The 21,744-nt window shown below is 30.0% G+C and overlaps 1 protein-coding gene across 2 annotated transcripts; it reads right to left on the reverse strand.

Annotated features, from left to right (window-relative positions):
- Positions 1-9,712: 9,712 nt before the first annotated feature.
- Positions 9,713-10,624, reverse strand: LOC119769944. 2 transcript variants are annotated; one of them, XM_038263823.1, is made up of 2 exons: positions 10,058-10,624; positions 9,713-9,999 (listed from the first exon to the last, which is right to left on the reverse strand). In XM_038263823.1, the coding sequence occupies exons 1-2, from the start codon at positions 10,517-10,519 to the stop codon at positions 9,886-9,888; spliced, it is 576 nt and encodes a 191-aa protein (XP_038119751.1). In that variant the 5' UTR covers positions 10,520-10,624; the 3' UTR covers positions 9,713-9,885. The 2 variants fall into 2 exon arrangements, with proteins under 2 accessions (XP_038119751.1, XP_038119752.1); XM_038263824.1 differs by having other exon boundaries at positions 9,713-10,004.
- Positions 10,625-21,744: the final 11,120 nt, after the last annotated feature.

Consider the following 21,744-nt stretch of genomic DNA (forward strand, 5'->3'; position numbering starts at 1 on the left):
CAAAAGTTGCGTCTTTTAATTATGAAAATGTTGGTACCCAGACATGTATAGGTTATTGCTGAAATTTTAAAGTTATCGCAGTTTTAGTGAAAAAAATGATTTTTTGCCGATTTCGTCATTTTCCGGTTTTTGCGCGCGGCGTGTCGAAAACCCCAGTTTTTATGTTAAAAAAATCATATCTCCGAAACATGTTAATGGATATCCGCAAATTTTTGATATGTTTTGTAAAATATTACAAGGAATCAGGGAAAAATATTTTCAGACATGGGCTCTTTGGTCCCGTGACCTTGAAATCGGCAAATGAAGTTTTCATAGGACCTTTTCAAATATTCAGCTAGTTTTTTTGGACCTCAACATATTTTTGCTTAAAAGCCCAACTTATAACCTTTCTTTTGAATTGTGGCGCTCTAAAATTGGTTCAGCCGTTCCGGAGATATGATTTTTTGAAAATTGTGGTTTTTGCGAAAATCGACGAAAAATGCCATTTTTTGGACCACCCTATTTCGGATTTGGACCACCCTAATCGCCAACAAAAAAATACGGGTCTAATTATTTGGGCCAAGGAACTCCCACTCCAAATTTGAGCCAAATCGGAGCACTTTTGATTTGGAAACTTCCTGTTTGACGTGGAATGGCTGTATATATTCAATTAAGTAATGTAAGATATTATGTCTTTAAAAATGTTGCAATGTTCCAAACTGAGTGAGCTGGTTTTCGTAAAGGTTTTTTTTTGTTATTAGTCTAAAGTTTGGACTCCAAACGATTGAGTTCTTCTAATGAAGTCTGATTAAACTCTTAATAGTAACTAGTTATTGGTAATAAATCCCGAAGACCACAGTATTTTCTTTTCTTTTGCTAAACTATGATTTTTGGTAAACTTATGCTTGCACGATACTTTCTTATGTGTATCAGTTTTACAAAGATAACTGCGTTTACCCTACAATTTTTTTTTAAATTGATGAACAATTCCTTAAAAAGACTAATGACGATTGATCTCCATTCGGATGAAAAAAAGCCCAAATAAAACAACCACCTTCAAGATATGAATTTTCTTTACTCAGATTTCTAAAGTTGCACTTGTTTAGAAATTCCATATTGTTCAAAGTACAACCCAGCATTCCCTACAGTTCCTTCTCGAAGCGCGTCTTTATTTGTGCCCAAGTCCCCGAGTTGCGACGCTTCTGTATGTGATACACGGTGTGTGGTGTCTTACCAGCGACAGCGCAGCAAAGAATAACCTACCTTTGGGAGTTAGATTTGAATTTAAAATTATGTATGATTTTGAGAGCCATCCCCCTCCCTCTACTTTTTTTTCCGTATCGGAAACGGATGTGGGTGGCCGGGAGGAGGGCGACGACAGGAAAATATTAGAAAGCACCCCCATTCCGCTTATGTGGAAGATGATGATGGGTTTTGAAGAAATATTCGGTGGGGGAGGGTGTGTATGTGTGTGTGTGTGTGTGTGTGTAGCATAATAAAATCCTTTCTCTGCGATGGTTCGCTGGTGGAGCGTTCCATCATCTTTTTTCTTGCGTTCTCAAAAGGATTTCTTTTTTTTGCCTAAGCCATACCCGCATGGATACACACAATTTTGCATATATTTTTTGTTGCTGTCAAAATCGAATAAAAAATGTCGATTGGGACGACGACGACGACGCACGCTTTCGCTGGAAATGGAAATAAAAATTTGCATACCTCGGTGAAATTTTGCTATTTCCCGGTGCCAGGCAACGAACGCTCAAATTTACATAGAACTTACTTGGCTGGTGGGAGAATTGGGGAGTGGGTGGCAGGACATGTGCCATCTTTTACTTTGTAAGGTTTTCATATTTTTTTGGGCTGTGCAAAGGTTTTCGTCTTAAAATTGATGGTGGAAACATTAGATACGTACATGTAAATTTAAAATAAATTGATGTATAATGGTATTGTCTTCCTAGAATAAAAGACTTATTTTTGACTAAAGGATAACAAAAAATATGGAACATCATTAAAATAAAATAAAAACCCAGTAGGTCAGACTTAATTTTCATTTCTAATTAATAAAAATCACTTTATAACTTTCACGATTAGCCAACAATCTTGTTTTCTTAGTCTCAAATGAAAGCGCAGGTTACGGGTGGCCACTTGGGGACAACTCCGGGAGATGTGAAAAATCCTATCAACCGACATATAAAACTTCATAAAATTGAATGAATATCTGTCAACAATTCTGTAAAACCTACTAAATGAAAAATATCAACACTCTACCAGCTTCACCTGATTCCGATTAATTCCAAACCACCAAAAATGCCATCACTGACTTCATTTCAGCTCAACCTAATTTAAACTTGAAACTCGAACCAAACAAACAGGAAAGGAAGGCTAAACCAGTTAAAGAAACCCAACTAAAATGAGGACTTGAACCACAACGAGATGATAAAGTCACCCCATTTACACACAGCCACAGGATACAACTTGGAATGAATGAGTGTTGAATGCGAAAGGAAGAAGTAAGAACGGTCCCGCGAACCTGTATTTATTCATAGTGTTAAGAAAAAGTGCAATGAATGAATTGGAAGAAGGTGGTTGAAAAGAAGCTGTGCCAAGTTCGCGAGTCCTCGGAGCAAAGGAGAAAGTTTCAAGTTGAAATGGCACTCAAAAAACAAAATTGTTGAAAAACAGGGTAGTGAAAGTGATTTTTTTCTGACATTGGAAAAAAATTGGAGCATTTTAAATAAGTTCTCATTTAAAGTCCTGAATTCCTCCTCGAAAAAAATTAAAAGAAAAACCGTCGCATTTCCACAAGCAGAAAACCATCCTCCTACCGAGCAAACGAAAGCAACAGGAAAAACAAACACCATTTCCACTCTCATCAACGACGTCGTCGTTGCCGCCGGAGGGACGACAACGTCCCAGACGACGACGATGACGTCGTCGACTAATGAAGAAAACGGGAGAAATTAAACTTGACCTAGAAAAAAAAGAGAAGCTGAACGAACGAAGGAGGAGTGGAACGTAATTTTCCTCGCGGAAAAACTTTTCATTCACCGTCGTCGCCCTTGCCGGTCTTTTCTCTTTCCGAGTCGCGTCCTTGGGCTGGCGGGTGACGTTTCAAGGATAATGAAAATGAAAATCAGAAGCTGATGGCTGTGTCTGTGTTTGAAGAAGAGGGAGCCGCACTCATTATGTAAAACGACACGCGGGAAGAATGCTGTCTGCAAGAATGGGTGGGATGGTGTTGGTTTGGGTATTTAATTTGAGTGGGTTTTATTGAGGTTGAAAGGAATTACAACATTTTGAGCCAAGGGTTTCAATGAGAATCTCAAAACTAGAATAAAACATGAAAAGATAAAATGAAAAAATAACTTAACATTAATTTCCAAAGCATAATCAGGAAAACCCGATTTATTAGGCCGATGCAAATATTTAAAAAAGTTTTTGTCCCTCGGCCCTGGGGGGGCAAAAAAATAAAAAAATATAAAAATTTAAATAACAAGCCATAGTCTTCACATTTAAATGAAAAAAGTGTTTTAAAATGCATTTTACACTAGTTCAGTTGTTTTGCAATCATTAGTTTTCAAAAAATCTAAGATCTGACAAAAACAAAAATTGTATCGAAAAAAAAAGATTTTGCATCGAAAATTTTCAAAAAATCTTAAGATTTTTTAATAAACCCAAACATGCTAAAAATGATTTTAAACGCAGGAGAATGTATTTTAATTTGATTTCAGCTAGTTGCCCTTGAATTTTCATTGAAATTTTGAAGTTTATAGTAAAAATTTTTTTTTTGCCCCCTGATTTTTCGGGCCAATTTTGAAGGGGGGGTGACAAAAACTTTTAAAAACATTTGTACCAGCCTTATAAGCGTTACATAAAAATCAAAACTAACAACTGGAATTTTAATAAAAAAAAAAATAAAAAAATGCATAACAAATGCAAAAGACAACAGAAAAAAAACTCGTCGAACGAGAAAAGTATTTCAAAAAACACAGAAAAACAAATATAAATAATAAACAAACAAATAACAGAAAGAAAAAGAAACAAAAACTATACAGAAATAAAGAAAAGAAATTATTATTTTTTACTTTCCCTCGCCTTCAGTCGGATGCGAGAGTTTAGCAAAATAGCTCAAAGATTTTACGTAACACAAAAAACAGTCACTAAAACTTCAAATAATTCAGAAAAAAGACAAAAAAAAAACTCCACCAATCAAACAACACTAAGAAAAAAACAGAACAGACTAAGCAACTGTGAAGAGTCAGAAAGACATTTTTTTTAAGAAATTAAAAAAGTAGCATAAGATGACATAAAGTATTCATTGAAAAGAGCATATGGTTTAAAGGAACTACAACTAATAAAACGAATATAAAAAAAAGAATCCGAATTACAAAAAAAAAAAAAACAACCAGAAATGAAAAAAAAGACATATCTAAAACTAAAAAAAATAACCAGCAATTTTAATGATTTCGATAATTTTCGAGTTTCGAGTTTCAATTTTCGAGTATCGAGATTCGTGATTCAAGATTCGTGATTCAAGATTCAAGATTCAAGATTCAAGATTCAAGATTCAAGATTCAAGATTCAAGATTCAAGATTCAAGATTCAAGATTCAAGATTCAAGATTCAAGATTCAAGATTCAAGATTCAAGATTCAAGATTCAAGATTCAAGATTCAAGATTCAAGATTCAAGATTCAAGATTCAAGATTCAAGATTCAAGATTCAAGATTCAAGATTCAAGATTCAAGATTCAAGATTCAAGATTCAAGATTCAAAATTCAAGATTCGAGTTTCTACTTTTTTAGTTTTTTGTTTTTTGTTTTTTGTTTTTAGTTTTTAGTTTTTAGTTTTTAGTTTTTAGTTTTTAGTTTTTAGTTTTTAGTTTTTAGTTTTTAGTTTTTAGTTTTTAGTTTTTAGTTTTTAGTTTTTAGTTTTTAGTTTTTAGTTTTTAGTTTTTAGTTTTTAGTTTTTAGTTTAGTTTTTAGTTTTAGTTTTAGTTTTTAGTTTTTAGTTTTAGTTTTTAGTTTTTAGTTTTTAGTTTTTAGTTTTAGTTTTTAGTTTTTAGTTTTTAGTTTTTAGTTTTTAGTTTTAGTTTTAGTTTTAGTTTTTAGTTTTTAGTTTTTAGTTTTTAGTTTTAGTTTTTAGTTTTTAGTTTTTAGTTTTTAGTTTTTAGTTTTAGTTTTTAGTTTTTAGTTTTTAGTTTTAGTTTTAGTTTTTAGTTTTTAGTTTTTAGTTTTTAGTTTTTAGTTTTAGTTTTTAGTTTTTAGTTTTTAGTTTTTAGTTTTAGTTTTTAGTTTTTAGTTTTAGTTTTAGTTTTTAGTTTTAGTTTTTAGTTTTAGTTTTTAGTTTTTAGTTTTTAGTTTTTAGTTTTTAGTTTTAGTTTTTAGTTTTAGTTTTTAGTTTAGTTTAGTTTTTAGTTTTTAGTTTTTAGTTTTTAGTTTTTAGTTTTTAGTTTTTAGTTTTTAGTTTTTAGTTTTAGTTTTTAGTTTTTAGTTTTTAGTTTTTAGTTTAGTTTTTAGTTTTTAGTTTTTAGTTTTAGTTTTAGTTTTTAGTTTTAGTTTTTAGTTTTTAGTTTTAGTTTTTAGTTTTTAGTTTTTAGTTTTTAGTTTTAGTTTTTAGTTTTTAGTTTTTAGTTTTTAGTTTTTAGTTTTTAGTTTTAGTTTTTAGTTTTTAGTTTTTAGTTTTTAGTTTTTAGTTTTTAGTTTTTAGTTTTAGTTTTTAGTTTTTAGTTTTTAGTTTTTAGTTTTTAGTTTTTAGTTTTTAGTTTTTAGTTTTTAGTTTTTAGTTTTAGTTTTTAGTTTTTAGTTTTTAGTTTTTAGTTTTAGTTTTTAGTTTTTAGTTTTTAGTTTTAGTTTTTTAGTTTTAGTTTTTAGTTTTTAGTTTTTAGTTTTTAGTTTTTAGTTTTAGTTTTAGTTTTTAGTTTTTAGTTTTTAGTTTTTAGTTTTTAGTTTTTAGTTTTTAGTTTTTAGTTTTTAGTTTTTAGTTTTTAGTTTTTAGTTTTTAGTTTTTAGTTTTAGTTTTAGTTTTTAGTTTTAGTTTTAGTTTTTAGTTTTTAGTTTTTAGTTTTTAGTTTTTAGTTTTTAGTTTTTAGTTTTTAGTTTTTAGTTTTTAGTTTTTAGTTTTTAGTTTTTAGTTTTTAGTTTTTAGTTTTTAGTTTTTAGTTTTTAGTTTTTAGTTTTAGTTTTTAGTTTTAGTTTTAGTTTTTAGTTTTTAGTTTTTAGTTTTTAGTTTTTAGTTTTTAGTTTTTAGTTTTTAGTTTTAGTTTTTAGTTTTAGTTTTTAGTTTTTAGTTTTTAGTTTTTAGTTTTTAGTTTTTAGTTTTTAGTTTTTAGTTTTTAGTTTTTAGTTTTTAGTTTTAGTTTTTAGTTTTTAGTTTTTAGTTTTAGTTTTTAGTTTTTAGTTTTTAGTTTTTAGTTTTTAGTTTTTAGTTTTTAGTTTTTAGTTTTTAGTTTTTAGTTTTTAGTTTTTAGTTTTTAGTTTTTAGTTTTTAGTTTTTAGTTTTTAGTTTTTAGTTTTTTTAGTTTTAGTTTTTAGTTTTAGTTTTTAGTTTTTAGTTTTTAGTTTTTAGTTTTAGTTTTAGTTTTAGTTTTTAGTTTTTAGTTTTTAGTTTTTAGTTTTAGTTTTTAGTTTTTAGTTTTTAGTTTTAGTTTTTAGTTTTTAGTTTTTAGTTTTAGTTTTTAGTTTTAGTTTTTAGTTTAGTTTTTAGTTTTTAGTTTTTAGTTTTTAGTTTTAGTTTTTAGTTTTTAGTTTTTAGTTTTAGTTTTTAGTTTTAGTTTTTAGTTTTTAGTTTTTAGTTTTTAGTTTTTAGTTTTTAGTTTTTAGTTTTTAGTTTTTAGTTTTAGTTTTTAGTTTTAGTTTTTAGTTTTTAGTTTTAGTTTTTAGTTTTTAGTTTTTAGTTTTTAGTTTTTAGTTTTTAGTTTTTAGTTTTTAGTTTTAGTTTTTAGTTTTTAGTTTTTAGTTTTTAGTTTTTAGTTTTTAGTTTTTAGTTTTTAGTTTTTAGTTTTTAGTTTTTAGTTTTTAGTTTTTAGTTTTAGTTTTTAGTTTTTAGTTTTTAGTTTTTAGTTTTAGTTTTTAGTTTTTAGTTTTTAGTTTTTAGTTTTTAGTTTTAGTTTTAGTTTTTAGTTTTAGTTTTTAGTTTTTAGTTTTTTTAGTTTTTAGTTTTTAGTTTTTAGTTTTTAGTTTTTAGTTTTAGTTTTTAGTTTTTAGTTTTTAGTTTTTAGTTTTTAGTTTTTAGTTTTTAGTTTTAGTTTTAGTTTTTAGTTTTTAGTTTTAGTTTTTAGTTTTTAGTTTTTAGTTTTTAGTTTTTAGTTTTTAGTTTTAGTTTTAGTTTTTAGTTTTTAGTTTTTAGTTTTTAGTTTTTAGTTTTTAGTTTTTAGTTTTAGTTTTAGTTTTTAGTTTTAGTTTTTAGTTTTTAGTTTTAGTTTTTAGTTTTTAGTTTTAGTTTTTAGTTTTTAGTTTTTAGTTTTTAGTTTTTAGTTTTTAGTTTTTAGTTTTTAGTTTTAGTTTTTAGTTTTTAGTTTTTAGTTTTTAGTTTTTAGTTTTTAGTTTTTAGTTTTTAGTTTTTAGTTTTTAGTTTTAGTTTTTAGTTTTTAGTTTTTAGTTTTTAGTTTTTAGTTTTTAGTTTTAGTTTTAGTTTTTAGTTTTTAGTTTTTAGTTTTTAGTTTTTAGTTTTTAGTTTTTAGTTTTTAGTTTTTAGTTTTTAGTTTTTAGTTTTTAGTTTTAGTTTTTAGTTTTTAGTTTTTAGTTTTTAGTTTTTAGTTTTTAGTTTTTAGTTTTTAGTTTTTAGTTTTTAGTTTTAGTTTTTAGTTTTAGTTTTTAGTTTTAGTTTTTAGTTTTTAGTTTTTAGTTTTTAGTTTTTAGTTTTTAGTTTTTAGTTTTTAGTTTTTAGTTTTTAGTTTTAGTTTTTAGTTTTTAGTTTTTAGTTTTAGTTTTTAGTTTTTAGTTTTTAGTTTTAGTTTTTAGTTTTTAGTTTTTAGTTTTTAGTTTTTAGTTTTTAGTTTTTAGTTTTTAGTTTTTAGTTTTTAGTTTTTAGTTTTAGTTTTTAGTTTTTAGTTTTTAGTTTTAGTTTTTAGTTTTTAGTTTTTAGTTTTTAGTTTTAGTTTTTAGTTTTTAGTTTTTAGTTTTTAGTTTTTAGTTTTTAGTTTTAGTTTTAGTTTTTAGTTTTTAGTTTTAGTTTTTAGTTTTTAGTTTTTAGTTTTTAGTTTTTAGTTTTTAGTTTTTAGTTTTTAGTTTTTAGTTTTTAGTTTTTAGTTTTTAGTTTTTAGTTTTTAGTTTTTAGTTTTTAGTTTTTAGTTTTTAGTTTTTAGTTTTTTTTTAGTTTTTAGTTTTTAGTTTTTAGTTTTTAGTTTTAGTTTTTAGTTTTTAGTTTTTAGTTTTTAGTTTTTAGTTTTTAGTTTTAGTTTTTAGTTTTTAGTTTTTAGTTTTTAGTTTTTAGTTTTTAGTTTTTAGTTTTTAGTTTTTAGTTTTTAGTTTTTAGTTTTTAGTTTTTAGTTTTTAGTTTTTAGTTTTTAGTTTTTAGTTTTTAGTTTTTAGTTTTTAGTTTTTAGTTTTTAGTTTTTAGTTTTTAGTTTTTAGTTTTTAGTTTTTAGTTTTTAGTTTTTAGTTTTTAGTTTTTAGTTTTTAGTTTTTAGTTTTTAGTTTTTAGTTTTTAGTTTTTAGTTTTTAGTTTTTAGTTTTAGTTTTTAGTTTTTAGTTTTTAGTTTTTAGTTTTTAGTTTTTAGTTTTTAGTTTTTAGTTTTTAGTTTTTAGTTTTTAGTTTTTAGTTTTTAGTTTTTAGTTTTTAGTTTTTAGTTTTTAGTTTTAGTTTTTAGTTTTTAGTTTTTAGTTTTTAGTTTTTAGTTTTTAGTTTTTAGTTTTTAGTTTTTAGTTTTTAGTTTTTAGTTTTTAGTTTTTAGTTTTTAGTTTTAGTTTTTAGTTTTAGTTTTTAGTTTTAGTTTTTAGTTTTTAGTTTTTAGTTTTTAGTTTTAGTTTTTAGTTTTTAGTTTTAGTTTTTAGTTTTTAGTTTTTAGTTTTTAGTTTTTAGTTTTTAGTTTTAGTTTTTAGTTTTTAGTTTTTAGTTTTTAGTTTTAGTTTTTAGTTTTTAGTTTTTAGTTTTTAGTTTTTAGTTTTTAGTTTTTAGTTTTTAGTTTTTAGTTTTTAGTTTTAGTTTTTAGTTTTTAGTTTTTAGTTTTTAGTTTTTAGTTTTTAGTTTTTAGTTTTTAGTTTTTAGTTTTTAGTTTTTAGTTTTTAGTTTTTAGTTTTTAGTTTTTAGTTTTTAGTTTTAGTTTTTAGTTTTTAGTTTTAGTTTTTAGTTTTTAGTTTTTAGTTTTAGTTTTTAGTTTTTAGTTTTAGTTTTAGTTTTTAGTTTTAGTTTTTAGTTTTTAGTTTTTAGTTTTTAGTTTTTAGTTTTTAGTTTTTAGTTTTTAGTTTTTAGTTTTTAGTTTTTAGTTTTTAGTTTTAGTTTTTAGTTTTTAGTTTTTAGTTTTTAGTTTTTAGTTTTTAGTTTTTAGTTTTTAGTTTTAGTTTTTAGTTTTTAGTTTTTAGTTTTTAGTTTTTAGTTTTTAGTTTTTAGTTTTTAGTTTTTAGTTTTTAGTTTTTAGTTTTTAGTTTTTAGTTTTTAGTTTTTAGTTTTTAGTTTTTAGTTTTTAGTTTTAAGATTTCAAAAATAAATAATAATAGACAAAGAGAAGTAGAAGTAAATCAAAACAACAACAAAAATTATGCTACTGAAATAAAATGCAATTTCTTAAGAAGTTGGTTCCACTAACTATTCTTACTATGTTGTACGACTGTTACTACGCAAAGAAATGCAGTTTCCTTTTTTCTCTACCTCACCAGACTTTGAAACCTCATCCACCCACGAGTTCGAAAAATGGCAACATTATGAAATTATTTCCACTTACCTTTCCTCGCCATCATCGCACCATCACTCATTTTTCTTCCTCGTTGCAGTCGTCGTCGTTGCCGTCGAGGAAAAAGGACGCGTCAAGCTTTCCAAGCTTTCCCCCGCTGTTCTGCTGCTGCTTTTGATGGAGCGTTTTGCTCTGTCCTTTTAGAAGTAGAAAATTGGAATTCTAATATTTGAAAATTTCATCATGTTACCAGTTTTCCCCCCTTCATCCACGAAGCCCCCTCTCGAATCCTCGCAGATTCCATTTGCTGCCAGGCTACAAAAGGAATTTTGTCGATTTCGTTCGCCCGGGGATCCTGTCGTCGTTCGTTGATGTTCAATCCTTCTTCTGATGCCGTTGCTGCTACTGCTCCTGGCTGAGGGCAAAGAAAGGACGTCTGCTTTTCCGTGAAGCTCATCTCCGGTTGAAAGCTCTCTCCAGCAGCAGCAGCAGTGAAGGAGCTCCAAGGAATGTTTCTTCTTGTTAGTGGCTTGCTTTGGGGGGTGGAAGAGGCGTATAGATCCATCAAAGACGCCATCCAGACCCCCATCCCTTCGATTGGGGAACATGGCTCAGTGATCCGGCTCCTTGAAGCGAACCCCCTCTCCCCCTGGGCTGAGTGGCACATATATGAAAAGGTACTTGAGATAATGTACATGAATAAATCATACATCAAATAAGTAGTGTAGCTAAGGTTAGTGAGAGGAGGGAGGAGGACGAAGAGTTTTGTTCAAAAAGAAAGGGAAGTGTTGCCAGAATTCAAGTTCTTAATTTATTTAGATATAAAGCCAAGAGCGTTGACCAAATCGGCTTAAATTTTGACTAAAGACTTATCATGAAAAAATTAAAAATCTCAAACAAAATAAATAAATATTCCAACACTGCATCTTCCCCAAAAAATCCCTCCTACGATCCGTGGGGCTTCAGCCGCCCCGCGGGTGGATCCAAAATCACTGGAAGAGATGAGCATGCAAAAATGGCAATATATTCACTCAGCAGTGCTCGTTTTCCATATTTCTGTATCGTTATCGTTATCTGGTGGGGATGTTGCTGCTGCTGCTGATATGGCTCTTGAACGAACGGAGAACGGAATTTGGCTGGATTTGATGATGATGATGGTTGACGGGCTCGGTGGCCGGATTTTGCGATGGTTGAATCGTAGATTCCGTCCTCGTTGTTCATCTTTAAAAGTAGTGCAAGCAAGAAAGTATTGAGCTGCGTTTCACTACAAAACTACCATAATGTTGTATATTTAGGCCGCTGCAAATATTTTTCTAAGTTTATGTCGCCCCCCCCCCTTCAAAATCGCTCCGAAAAATTAGGGTGCAAAAAAACATTTTTTTTCAAAAAACTTCAAAATTTTAAAGGAAACATCTTATCAACTGAAAACAATTTTAAACGCATTTTCCCTCATTTTAAAACATATTTAGCATGTCTGAGATCTTTCAAAAATATTTTCAATTTTTGTGGAATTCCAATGTACAGCACCGCAAAAAGGTTTTTTTCTGCGAAAATATAAAATCTCTTCAATACATGGATATTTTGAAAACTTATGATTGTTAAACAAATGGGCAGGTGTAAAATGCATTTTAAAACACTTTATACCATGGCTTGTAATTTCAATTTTTATATTTTTTTATTTTTTTGATTTCACGTTATGGGTAATTCTCTACGACGACGACGAAACAAAGAGAAACGCAAAAAGTAACTTTTTCAAAACTTTTTTTCGTAAAATCGCGATAACTCGTGATGTTTATAAGCAAACCCCTTATGTCTGTATATCAAAATTTTTGTAATTGTCTGCTCTACAACTTTGTAGAACATTGTTACACTCTAAAAAATAACCCTGCAAAGTTTGAAAAAACACGAAATTTTAAAATCAAAAATTTTAAATGACATGTTCCAAAAATGTTTACAGTCGAGTAACGGAAAATGGGAGAATTTTTAAAAAAAATTTAGTGTTTTTTTCGATGAAAAATACGTTTTTTCGGAATTCTGAGTACGCCATCAAATCGGGCGTCTAATTTTACATAAAAGTCCCTTTGACACCAAATTTCTATCTCATCACCGTTACGGGCTGCAAATTGTTGAAAAACACCTCTTTTTTCGCATGTTTAAAAATGGAAGGGGTCGTACCGCCCCTCCGTCACGAGATATCAAAAAACGGACCTCGGATTCGTGATCAGGGACAAAAGTTACCCCTCAGGACAAAGTTTCACGCAAATCGAAGAGGGGTCGGGGCAACTGCTGTGTGAGTTGGCGGAGAATTACCCTTATAGCAGTTCAAGTTACAAGCTCATCTGATCAACGACGACCAACCTTTTTTATGTTTATACATAATTTTTGTAATTGTTGGCTCTACAACTTTGTAGAACATCTCAACAACACTCTATCAAATAACTCTGCGAAGTTACAAAAATTACAAATTTTCGAAATGATAATTTTTGCTCTAGATGAAAAATTTACCCTTCTGGGTTAGAACTTCGAAAAGAACTTAAAATTTTCCTGTCCCAAAATGTGTACAGTCGAGTAACGAAAAATGAAGGGCGTCTAATTTTCCCGGGAAACGGGAATTTCCGGAATCTCGGGAAATTTTGAAAAATACCCCAAAATCAATGTTTTTGTTTTATATGTTTTATTTTGAATGCTTTAAATCAAAGAATAAGTTCAATACTATTAGTTAGTGATAATCTACCATCAATCTTAACAAGGACAACAGTTTTTAGATAGCATAAAAGAAATTAAAAATTGATTTTATTGTTGTTCTTCGTATTGCTTTGGATTTCAAATGAAATTCATTCAATTAACCACTGCGATTTAAATTAAATAAGTCTCTTTTAAATATTTTTAATTTATCTTTATTTATTTAACATAACTTAAAAAGCTGTAAAAATTTCTTCAAACATTTAAAAAAACAGCAGCGACACCAAATAAAGTGATACCAGATAATAAAAAAACAAAGATAAATTAAGAATTTCATGTTTCATTTCAATCATATTTTACAAATTATCTTCAAATCACTGGGGAAAATTAAGACAAAAGTCTGAATAGGTATAGAAGAAAAACTTGTTTGTTACTTTGTTACCTTTGTCCTGATTTTCCCCAGGCGGCGTTGTTTGATGAAAAATAGTTAAATATGATATCTTTTTTAATTAAGAAAAATTAATACCCATTCTTTAAGAAGAATATAAAATAAAATGGAAAACATTTAAAGCGCTGTTTTCGAATTTATAAACTAAAATTTTAACAATTTTCCGTAATATGCCAAATTATTGCTGATATACAGTCATCCCTCATATTCGGAACAGTTTCCAGATCTGCCAACATTCAACAAATCATAGAAAATCGATAATTGAACATAATGAAACAGGAAATTTGAAGGCAGTGTTTTGCTGCCCTGGATAAAATAGTCATGAAATGAGGTTTTTTGTTCAAAAAGTACTATTTTTACTAGCAAGAGAATGACCAAATAAAGGTCCTAAAAATAGGAGGGACGACAGAAAAGTTGCATTGTGCATCCTATTGACAAATTACCACAAAAGTGTTCCGAATTTGTGGGTGTTCCGAATATGTGGGATGACTGTATGTCGAGTACAAATTTTGAATGCTTTAAAATAATTATCGATTATCAAGTATTCAAATGTTCATCTATTTCCATCCTTATTAAAATTTCCAGAAAAAAATAGTTTTTTCTCAATTTCGGCGATTCCCGGGACAAAATATGAAAAATCCCGGGATTCGGGAATTTCCAGTTTTGGAAAAATCCCGGGAATTTTGTCCCGGGAATTCCCGGAATGAAAGCAATAAAAAAATGGTAGAGTTTTTGAAACTGTTTTAGTACTTTTTTTAGACAAAACTACGTTTTTGGAATTTATGAGTACGCCACCAAATCAGGCGTCTAATAAAACATAAAAGTTCCTTTGACTTTTTGAAAAACGCGTATTTTCTTGAATGAAGATATCGAAAAATAGAGCTTGGATTCGTGATCATGCACAAAATTTATCCCTTTAGAAAGAGGAGTCGGGGCAACAACTGTGTGAGTTGGCGGAGAATAACTCAAAGTTTTATATAATAACTACAATTTTTGTTTATAAATATATGAAATATTGAACATAAATAATACTTAAGGCAATTAATAGCTAGGCAATTTAAGGATTTGTACACTAAAATTCCAACAATTTTTCTTTAAAGAGCAATTCCAGCTCAAATCAGGATTTTTTCTGGTACATTTGTACCCGACCCTCTCCGATTTCAATGAAACTTTGCAGACATGTTATCCTTGACCTATATAAGCCATTTTTGTGTTTATGTAGCCAATAGTACTCGAAAATAATATTTGAGAAGGGCGTAAGGTATTTAAATATTTTTGTATTTTGCAATTTCAAAATTACTGTATCTCGAAGCACTTATTAGAGTTTTTTTTTATTTTTAAGTCTACAACTTAAATTTAAAGGTGATGTTACGAATAAACTTATGGAAATCGGACGAGCTTTCCGGTAAAAATATTTACGAGACTGAAAAACCAAGTCTGTCTTATAGAGATTGCCAAAAACCACAAAAAACAACAACATTTTTATTTTTAAAGCCGCTGTATCTTCCCAAGGATTGGACATACGACAATGGTCAATATGGAGACTTTTATATAAAATTGTCTGAAGAATAGATTCCCACTACCGGTTTTTGAAAATTTCGACGTTTAGACCACTTTTCAAAAAAAAAACAGTTTTAGTAAATGATTTTTGTATGTTTTTAGGAGAGACATACCATCCTGCATTTTTCGTCCGTCTTTTGGTAACATATTAGGCTATTTCCTCAAAAAATTTTAACGAAAAAAAATTCGTGACATCACTTTCAAAAATGAAAATAAAAAACTTAAATAAGTGGCCTGTATTTTTATTTCAGTGTATTTTTTTTTTTCAAAAAGCTCGTCCAATTTCCTACAAGTTTGTCTTTGACCACTTTGTGATACGACGCAACGGCTTCGAGATACAGTTATTTTTAAGTTGCAAAGGTCTACATAAGTACCAGAAAAAAATCTGATTTGAGCTGGAATTGCTCTATAAGCTAAATTTGTGCCGACAAATGCCTAATACAAATTTTATGGCTATGAAATCCTATTCATTACTAAATGTTCGATTGTTCCACTTTTTTCACAAACAAATTGGAGTTTTCTGACCAAAATATGTACTTTTTTATTTCAGGAAAATATGTAAAAAATATAAAAACTCCCGGTTTTGCAAAAATCCCGGGAATTCCGATTTTCCATCCTGTGATGGACGAAGTAGTTCCTTGGATTGAAATAACCAAGTATATGTAGTCTTAAAAAGTATCAAAAATACATAAAAAATGTTTGCTGAAACAACCTATTAACGAACCAATATGATTTAAATTATTTACTATTTTTTTAAACAGCTCAAAAGCTCTGGATGTCAAAGTTAACAAGTTATTTTAAGACAGTTAAGATTTACTTATTAAAAAATCAATAAAAGTGCAAATATCCACAATTGAATGTTTTCATTAAACTTCGAATTTACAAAAAAAAACGAAGATGGCTTTATAGGGTTACCCAGTCAAAATTGTTCAAGTACCGTTAAAAAATCGGGAAAATCTGGCAGACGATAATCTAATAAATTTAAATAGGGAAAGGGAAAGAAGATATAATTAGTTCAAAAGTTAGAGGGATTGGGATGATTTAATTTATTTCTTGGGCTCAAAAAGATTGGATTTCAAAATGTAATAAATTAAATTTCGACTAAATTTGTCGATTTTTGACTAGACACGTTCATTTTAATCAAAAAATTGTTCAAAGTTGGCAAAAAAAGATAAATGTTCTGTCAAAATCCCGCACAGATAATGATGAACTCTTAAAACAGCAATTCCCCACGAAAACAGCATGATTCGAAAAAAAAGTTCTCCGATCGGGCTCAAAATTTTTCTGGGGGTTCTTTGGTCGAAATAATTAGACCTGTATTTTTTTGTTTGGACATTAGGGTGACCTTTGTCTTGTTAGGGTGGTCCGACAAATTTCAATTTTCGTCGATGCTCGCAAAAACCACTTTTTTTTTCAAAAAATCATATCTCCGCGCCTTTTTATCCGACTTTAGCTGACTTAAGCGCAAAAGAAAGGTGATTAATTTGGCTATTTTGAAAAAATAGTAAGAAGTTCCAAAAATCTAGCTTAATATTTGAAAAGGTCGTATGAAAACATGAAATAAATGTTTTGAAGGTCTCGGGACCAAAAAGCCTATGTCTGAAAATATTTTTATCAGATTCCTCAGAAAATTTTACATAACATATCAAAAAAAGGTGAAGTTATGTTTTCAATACTCTGAGATACGATTTTTGAAAAGGAAAACTGGGTTTTTAGACGCGCCACACGCAAAAATGGAAAAATAACGAAAACGGGAAAAAAACGAATTTTTCCATTAAAACTGCGATAACTTCCAAATTTCAGCGATAACCTATACATGTTAGGGTACCAAAAGTATTTCAAATTTGGTTTCTTGAGATTACTTTAAAAAAATGTTACGGTCGTTTTTCAAATTATTTTTTAATGCAGAGGTAAAAAGGCAACAATAATAAACTTTCCAAATAAAATCATAAAAAAATCAAATCAAACTGTTCGCTCTACAAAGAAAATAAAAAATCATAGTAATATTACATCTTTTATGTCAGAAAAAGGTGTAATTTTACCTCTGGAAATGTGTAATTTTACCAATTTTCTGGTTTAATGTAACTTTTCAGTCTCAATTGAGGTAAAATTTCATCATAAAAGAGGTAACTTTCAACCTTTCAAAATTACAGCTTCCAAATTTACATTATTTTTTACTGTGTACACCATGGTCTTGGCGGTCTCTTTTGCAAGATTCCTACTCGAAACTAGGTGTCCGAAGGCTTGATTCTTGAGGTAATTCATCTTACTACATCTATCCAATCCAGGATGAGATCTGACGACCTTTGGATGTTGAGTAAAACCGAGGCAGCACAGTTAAAAAAATCCTATTAATATTACATCTTTTATGGAAGAAAAAATGTGAAAATTTACCTCTGAAAATGTGTAATTTTATCGCATTTCTGGTGTAATGTCACTTTTTCAGTCTGAATCGAGGTAATATTACATAATAAAACAGGTTATTTTCAATCTTCCAAAATTAAATCTCCCAAATATACACGTGGGTCTCGTGGCGCAGGGGTAGCGGCTTCGGCTGCCGATCCCGATGATGCTATGAGACGCGGGTTCGATCCCCGCCTTATCCACTGAGCTTCTATCGGATGGTGAAGTAAAACGTCGGTCCCGGTTTCTCCTGTCTCGTCAGAGGCGCTGGAGCAGAAATCCCACGTTAGAGGAAGGCCATGCCCCGGGGGGCGTAGTGCCAATAGTTTCGTTTTTTTAAATATACACATTTTTTTACTGTGAGATTGTTTAACACAATGAGACGACTCTAACACCTAGACTGATTTAATGACCTAACCTCTAGGTTAGGCCGTGGCCAACATTTCCCTCCCCATCCGACGGAAGGCGTGATCAGACAAATTTCGTCTCGAAAAATGCCACCGTGGCCAACTGGGACCGAATCCAGGCCAATTGGGATGAGAGACAAACACGCTTACCACTACACCAACAAACCCGGCATGTTGAAATTAATCAACTTTTAAAAATGCACACCGCTTGATTTTTTTATTAAAATCTCAAGATAAAATTTTAATAAGTTATGCAAAGAATAAGAATTCTTGACATAATTTCTTTGTAAATCGCCAGATTACTAAAAGAATACAGTTACATTACATTTCAAACCCAGAACCGGAAGCAAATCCTCATTTCCGACGCCAGCACCACTATCCGTCACCGTGTGGCTGTCACTTACCGGCAGGCAACATATCGCCCCACCTTAAGGAGATGGCTGTCACATTCGAGGAAAATCCATTTCCCGCTTTCCCTGTTGGCGTTCTTTCCTGTCAGTTTCCATACGAGTCATACGCACACACACACACATGCCTTGCTCTGCTTCTGGGCTTTTCCCCCTTTTTCTCGCCGGTGAACATTCCTTCCGGTGAAACGCAGGCAAACAAACATGGAATCCACCCTCTCTCGCTCTTTGTTCGAGAATCCTTGGCTGAAATTTTGAGGGAAAAACTCCTCCAAATTCGATGTTTTCTTCCACCTTTTGGGTGTTCTTTTTTCACCCACCAACGAGCATGTGTGTGATTCTAAAACATATATGTAGAAGCTATCAATACTTTTTTTTCCTCTTTTTTCAATTCAAATAAAGGAAAAATGCTCTTACACATACTTGAGGGAAAGAATACAAGAGAAAAAAAGAGGTAAGGGTGGTGTCACCCAACAAAGGAGGAAAATCAAAAGAGGAAACGCCGAAAATAATGACGGCACATGTGTGAACGTACATAAACCCACACACATGTGGTGAGCCGTGTGTAACATAAAATAAAAAAAAAAGTTCAAAAAAAAGAGTCGCTCAAGTGTGTTGTGTATCGAGTGCCCTCGAGGGTGGTGAATATATCGACATTTTCAAAGAAGAAGCAGAACAGGACACAGAAGGAAAACTCGAGAATAAATAAGCCAAATTCCGGCGGGGGAAAAACTTTTTTTTTTTTGGGTGAGCGTGTGACTGTGTACGTGGTTGTACGATGAGGGTGGTGGTGTGATGTAGGTGCTGTTTAGAAGTTGGAGGCACGCGCGTTCATCATTCGAGTGGTTTTCGATGATGAACGTGGGTATGCGGAATAAGAAGTGTTGGAAGAATTTGTTTGTAATTTTCATCTTCGATTTGAATGAAGTATTAGTTTAAACATTTAAAGGGTGCTATCCAAAATGCAAAAAGTGCGTAAATAACACTCAAGTGCTTATAACTTTTGATAGGGTTGTCAGATCTTTAATGTTTTAGATGCATTGGAAGGCTCTTTTAAATACCTATCCAACAATAGGTTGCATGAGAGTTCCGGACAACCTTTTTATCAACATATCTGAGATCCGGCCTCCAAAAAGCGTACAAATAACACTTACGTGCTTATAACTTTTGATAGATTTGTCATATCTTTAATATCTCGCGTTGGAAAGGTCTTTTAAATACCTTTCTAAAAATATATAGCATGACGGGTTTTCTTACAAAAACCACCCTTTTTACAATCTTCCGGACTTTTGTTAAAATCGTTTTTTTAGCATAACTTTTGAAGTACTTAACTTAACTTTACCATTTTTAATAGCGACTTATGGGACCCCAAGGCAGATCGAATGACGCCAAAACGGACAAAATCGGTTCAGCCAATGTCGAGATAATCGAGTGACAATTTTTTGATCAACATCCCACCATACACACAGACATTTGCTCAGAATTTGATTCTGAGTCGATAGGTATACATGAAGGTGGGTCTAGGAGGTCTAATTGAGAAGTTCATTTTTCGACTGATTTTATAGCCTTTCCTCAGTAACGTGAGGAAGGCAAAAACCATTAAAAACTAAAACCAAACAAAAAAACTTAAAATGAGCGAAGAAAAACATAAAAAAGTTTTTGCGTTAACTTAAAGTTGCTAAAAATGACCTCCTAACGAGAAGAATTGAAAATTGAAGAAAACAATGACAGTTGCGGGTTGAAATTTTTTTTAAAGCCTTATAAAAAGATAAAATGATTATCAGCTCAATTCATGTTCTGTTCAGGTTCTAATTGATTAATAATTTTTCAATTAGGGGAAGGTGGGGCAAGACGACCATATGGGAAGAGGAACAATCGCTCGTAGGCCGTAGTTTTTACAGTTTTGATTATTTCCAGTATTTCCAGTACATAACCGCCAACACGACGTAAACGCCACAGGGTATAAGATTTTATAAAGTTTTTTTCAAAACCTTTGTTTTCTTATAATATTCGGAGAGTACATAAAAAGATTCTCGTTTTAAAGCTCATTTTATCAAAATGATATTTTTCCTAGATCAGTTATGTCCCTACCAATGACTTGCACCAATTATAAAGTTTGATTTATCTTTTGGTTATTTTTGTTGAGAGCTTTTAAAAATCTTATTCAGGTGGGGCAAGTGTACCATATGGATTTTTAGTATGGAAAAAAAAATACGAATTACTGCAACAACACATTTTATTGGGAAATAAATAAATAAAAGTACTTTAAAACTAATAAACAATTGATAACAAAATTGTCCATGTAAAACATACTAACATTATGAAAATTTACTATTTATCATCTAAGTAATATTTTTTTCGTAAAAACTAGTGCGTCCATCCCGGGAATTCCCGGGACAAAATTCCCGGGATTTTTCCAAAACCGGGAATTCCCGAATCCCGGGATTTTTTGTATTTTGTCCTGGGAATTCCCGAAATTGGGAAAAATATAAAAAAATTCTCTGGAAATTTAGGTTTTGTTGTTGAAATAGATGAACAACGATAAAAAAATATATATTAAGCATATATCCAGGGTTTTTTAAAGGTCCTACAAGCTTTTACGTTTTCACATGTTTATAGGACCTATCCAAACAAGGTATCAGCATTAATTTGACTTATGAAGCAAACTTGTAAAACAAAATACCGATCCGTAAATTGCCTAGCGATCTAAATATTTTTTATCAAATTTTATATATTTTTGGAAAGACTAGTTATAATTATGATTTTAAATTTAATAAATAATATCATTTTAAATTATTTTTCATGAAACATTTTTGGCAACTCAAGACAAATGTATCGAATTAAGACAGCTGTTTTAGTCATTGTTTTTGCATAATGTTTCAATTATTTTGATTGATTTCGGTTAAAACAGGAACAGAGCAAAACAATTAGTACACCGATCTCCAAATGAACTGCTCTAAAATCTCCTGTACCTAATTAGACCGTAGTCCCGATTTTCCCCTAGTTGGCGGTAATGACTTTAAGACAACTTGATTAATAGTTTTTATATACAACATGCATGTCTAAACTTATTCAAAATTTAACTGTTATAATTTTATTTGTTGTCTTTTTATTTGTTATTTTAGACATTTAAAAAGAGGCTTTTCTAGTCATGACAAGTAAAAAAATGTATTTATAAGAGACTTATTAAATTTGAATCAGATTGGATAAGATACAAAATAACAAACCAAAGCTCACCAAAGAACAAAAATAATCTTTCAAGCTATCTAAAAACTGCTATCCTTTTTTAGGTTGAAGTGTAGATTACCACCAATGAATAGTATTGAGCTAATTCTATGAATTTAAGCCCGTTTCCCGTTTCCCGGGAAAATCAAAACCCGGGAAAATTGGACGCCCTAGTAAAAACGATCAAATTTTTAGTAAAATAATATTATTAAATCTAAAAACTAAAGAAACGTTTCAAATACATTCTAATCTGATGAATCGAAGTGATAACAGTTCAATTGTTATCAAATTAACATGGTGTTTCATGCATTGTTTCTCTTCCCCCAACGGATTGTTCCTCTTGTCCCACTAGTTAAGTAGAACGTACGGAAAATCAAAAATTTTAAAAACTTGTTCAATCAAAGTCTTAGTCAAGACCTGGAATAAGATGATTATTAAAAATCTGACCGATTTTTATACGTTTTTAATGAGTTATAACGAGCATTTCCTTAGCTTGTTACACTTGTCCCACTTTCCCCTTATTAGTTTACTTTTTTTTTCAAAAAAAAAAAAGCAATTCCATTTGAAACGGAAAAAAAAACTCTCCGATGGGGCTAAACATTTAAGTGGGAGTTACAAAATAATTAAACCAATTTTTTTTTTGTTTGACCATTATGGTAACCAACACCGTGCTAGGGTGGTCCCAAAAGTGCCCATTTTCGCAAAAAACATATTTTTCAAAAGGTCATATCTCCGCTCCATTTCAACCGATTTCAGCTGTCTTGGATGCAAATGAAAGGTTAGTTGGCCTTTCAAGGAAAAAAAA

This window comes from Culex quinquefasciatus, chromosome 3 (genome assembly GCF_015732765.1).
Source record: "Culex quinquefasciatus strain JHB chromosome 3, VPISU_Cqui_1.0_pri_paternal, whole genome shotgun sequence".
NCBI classification, from domain to species: Eukaryota; Metazoa; Arthropoda; class Insecta; order Diptera; family Culicidae; genus Culex; species Culex quinquefasciatus.

Excerpts from the sequence above, each read along its gene's own strand:
- LOC119769944 (XM_038263823.1), bottom strand. The coding sequence starts at position 10,519 with ATGTATGATTTATTCATGTACATTATCTCAAGTACCTTTTCATATATG. Across the intron at positions 10,000-10,057 it reads GGATGAAGGGGGGAAAACTG|AGCAAAACGCTCCATCAAAA; the intron begins GTAACATGATGA and ends CTAAAAGGACAG.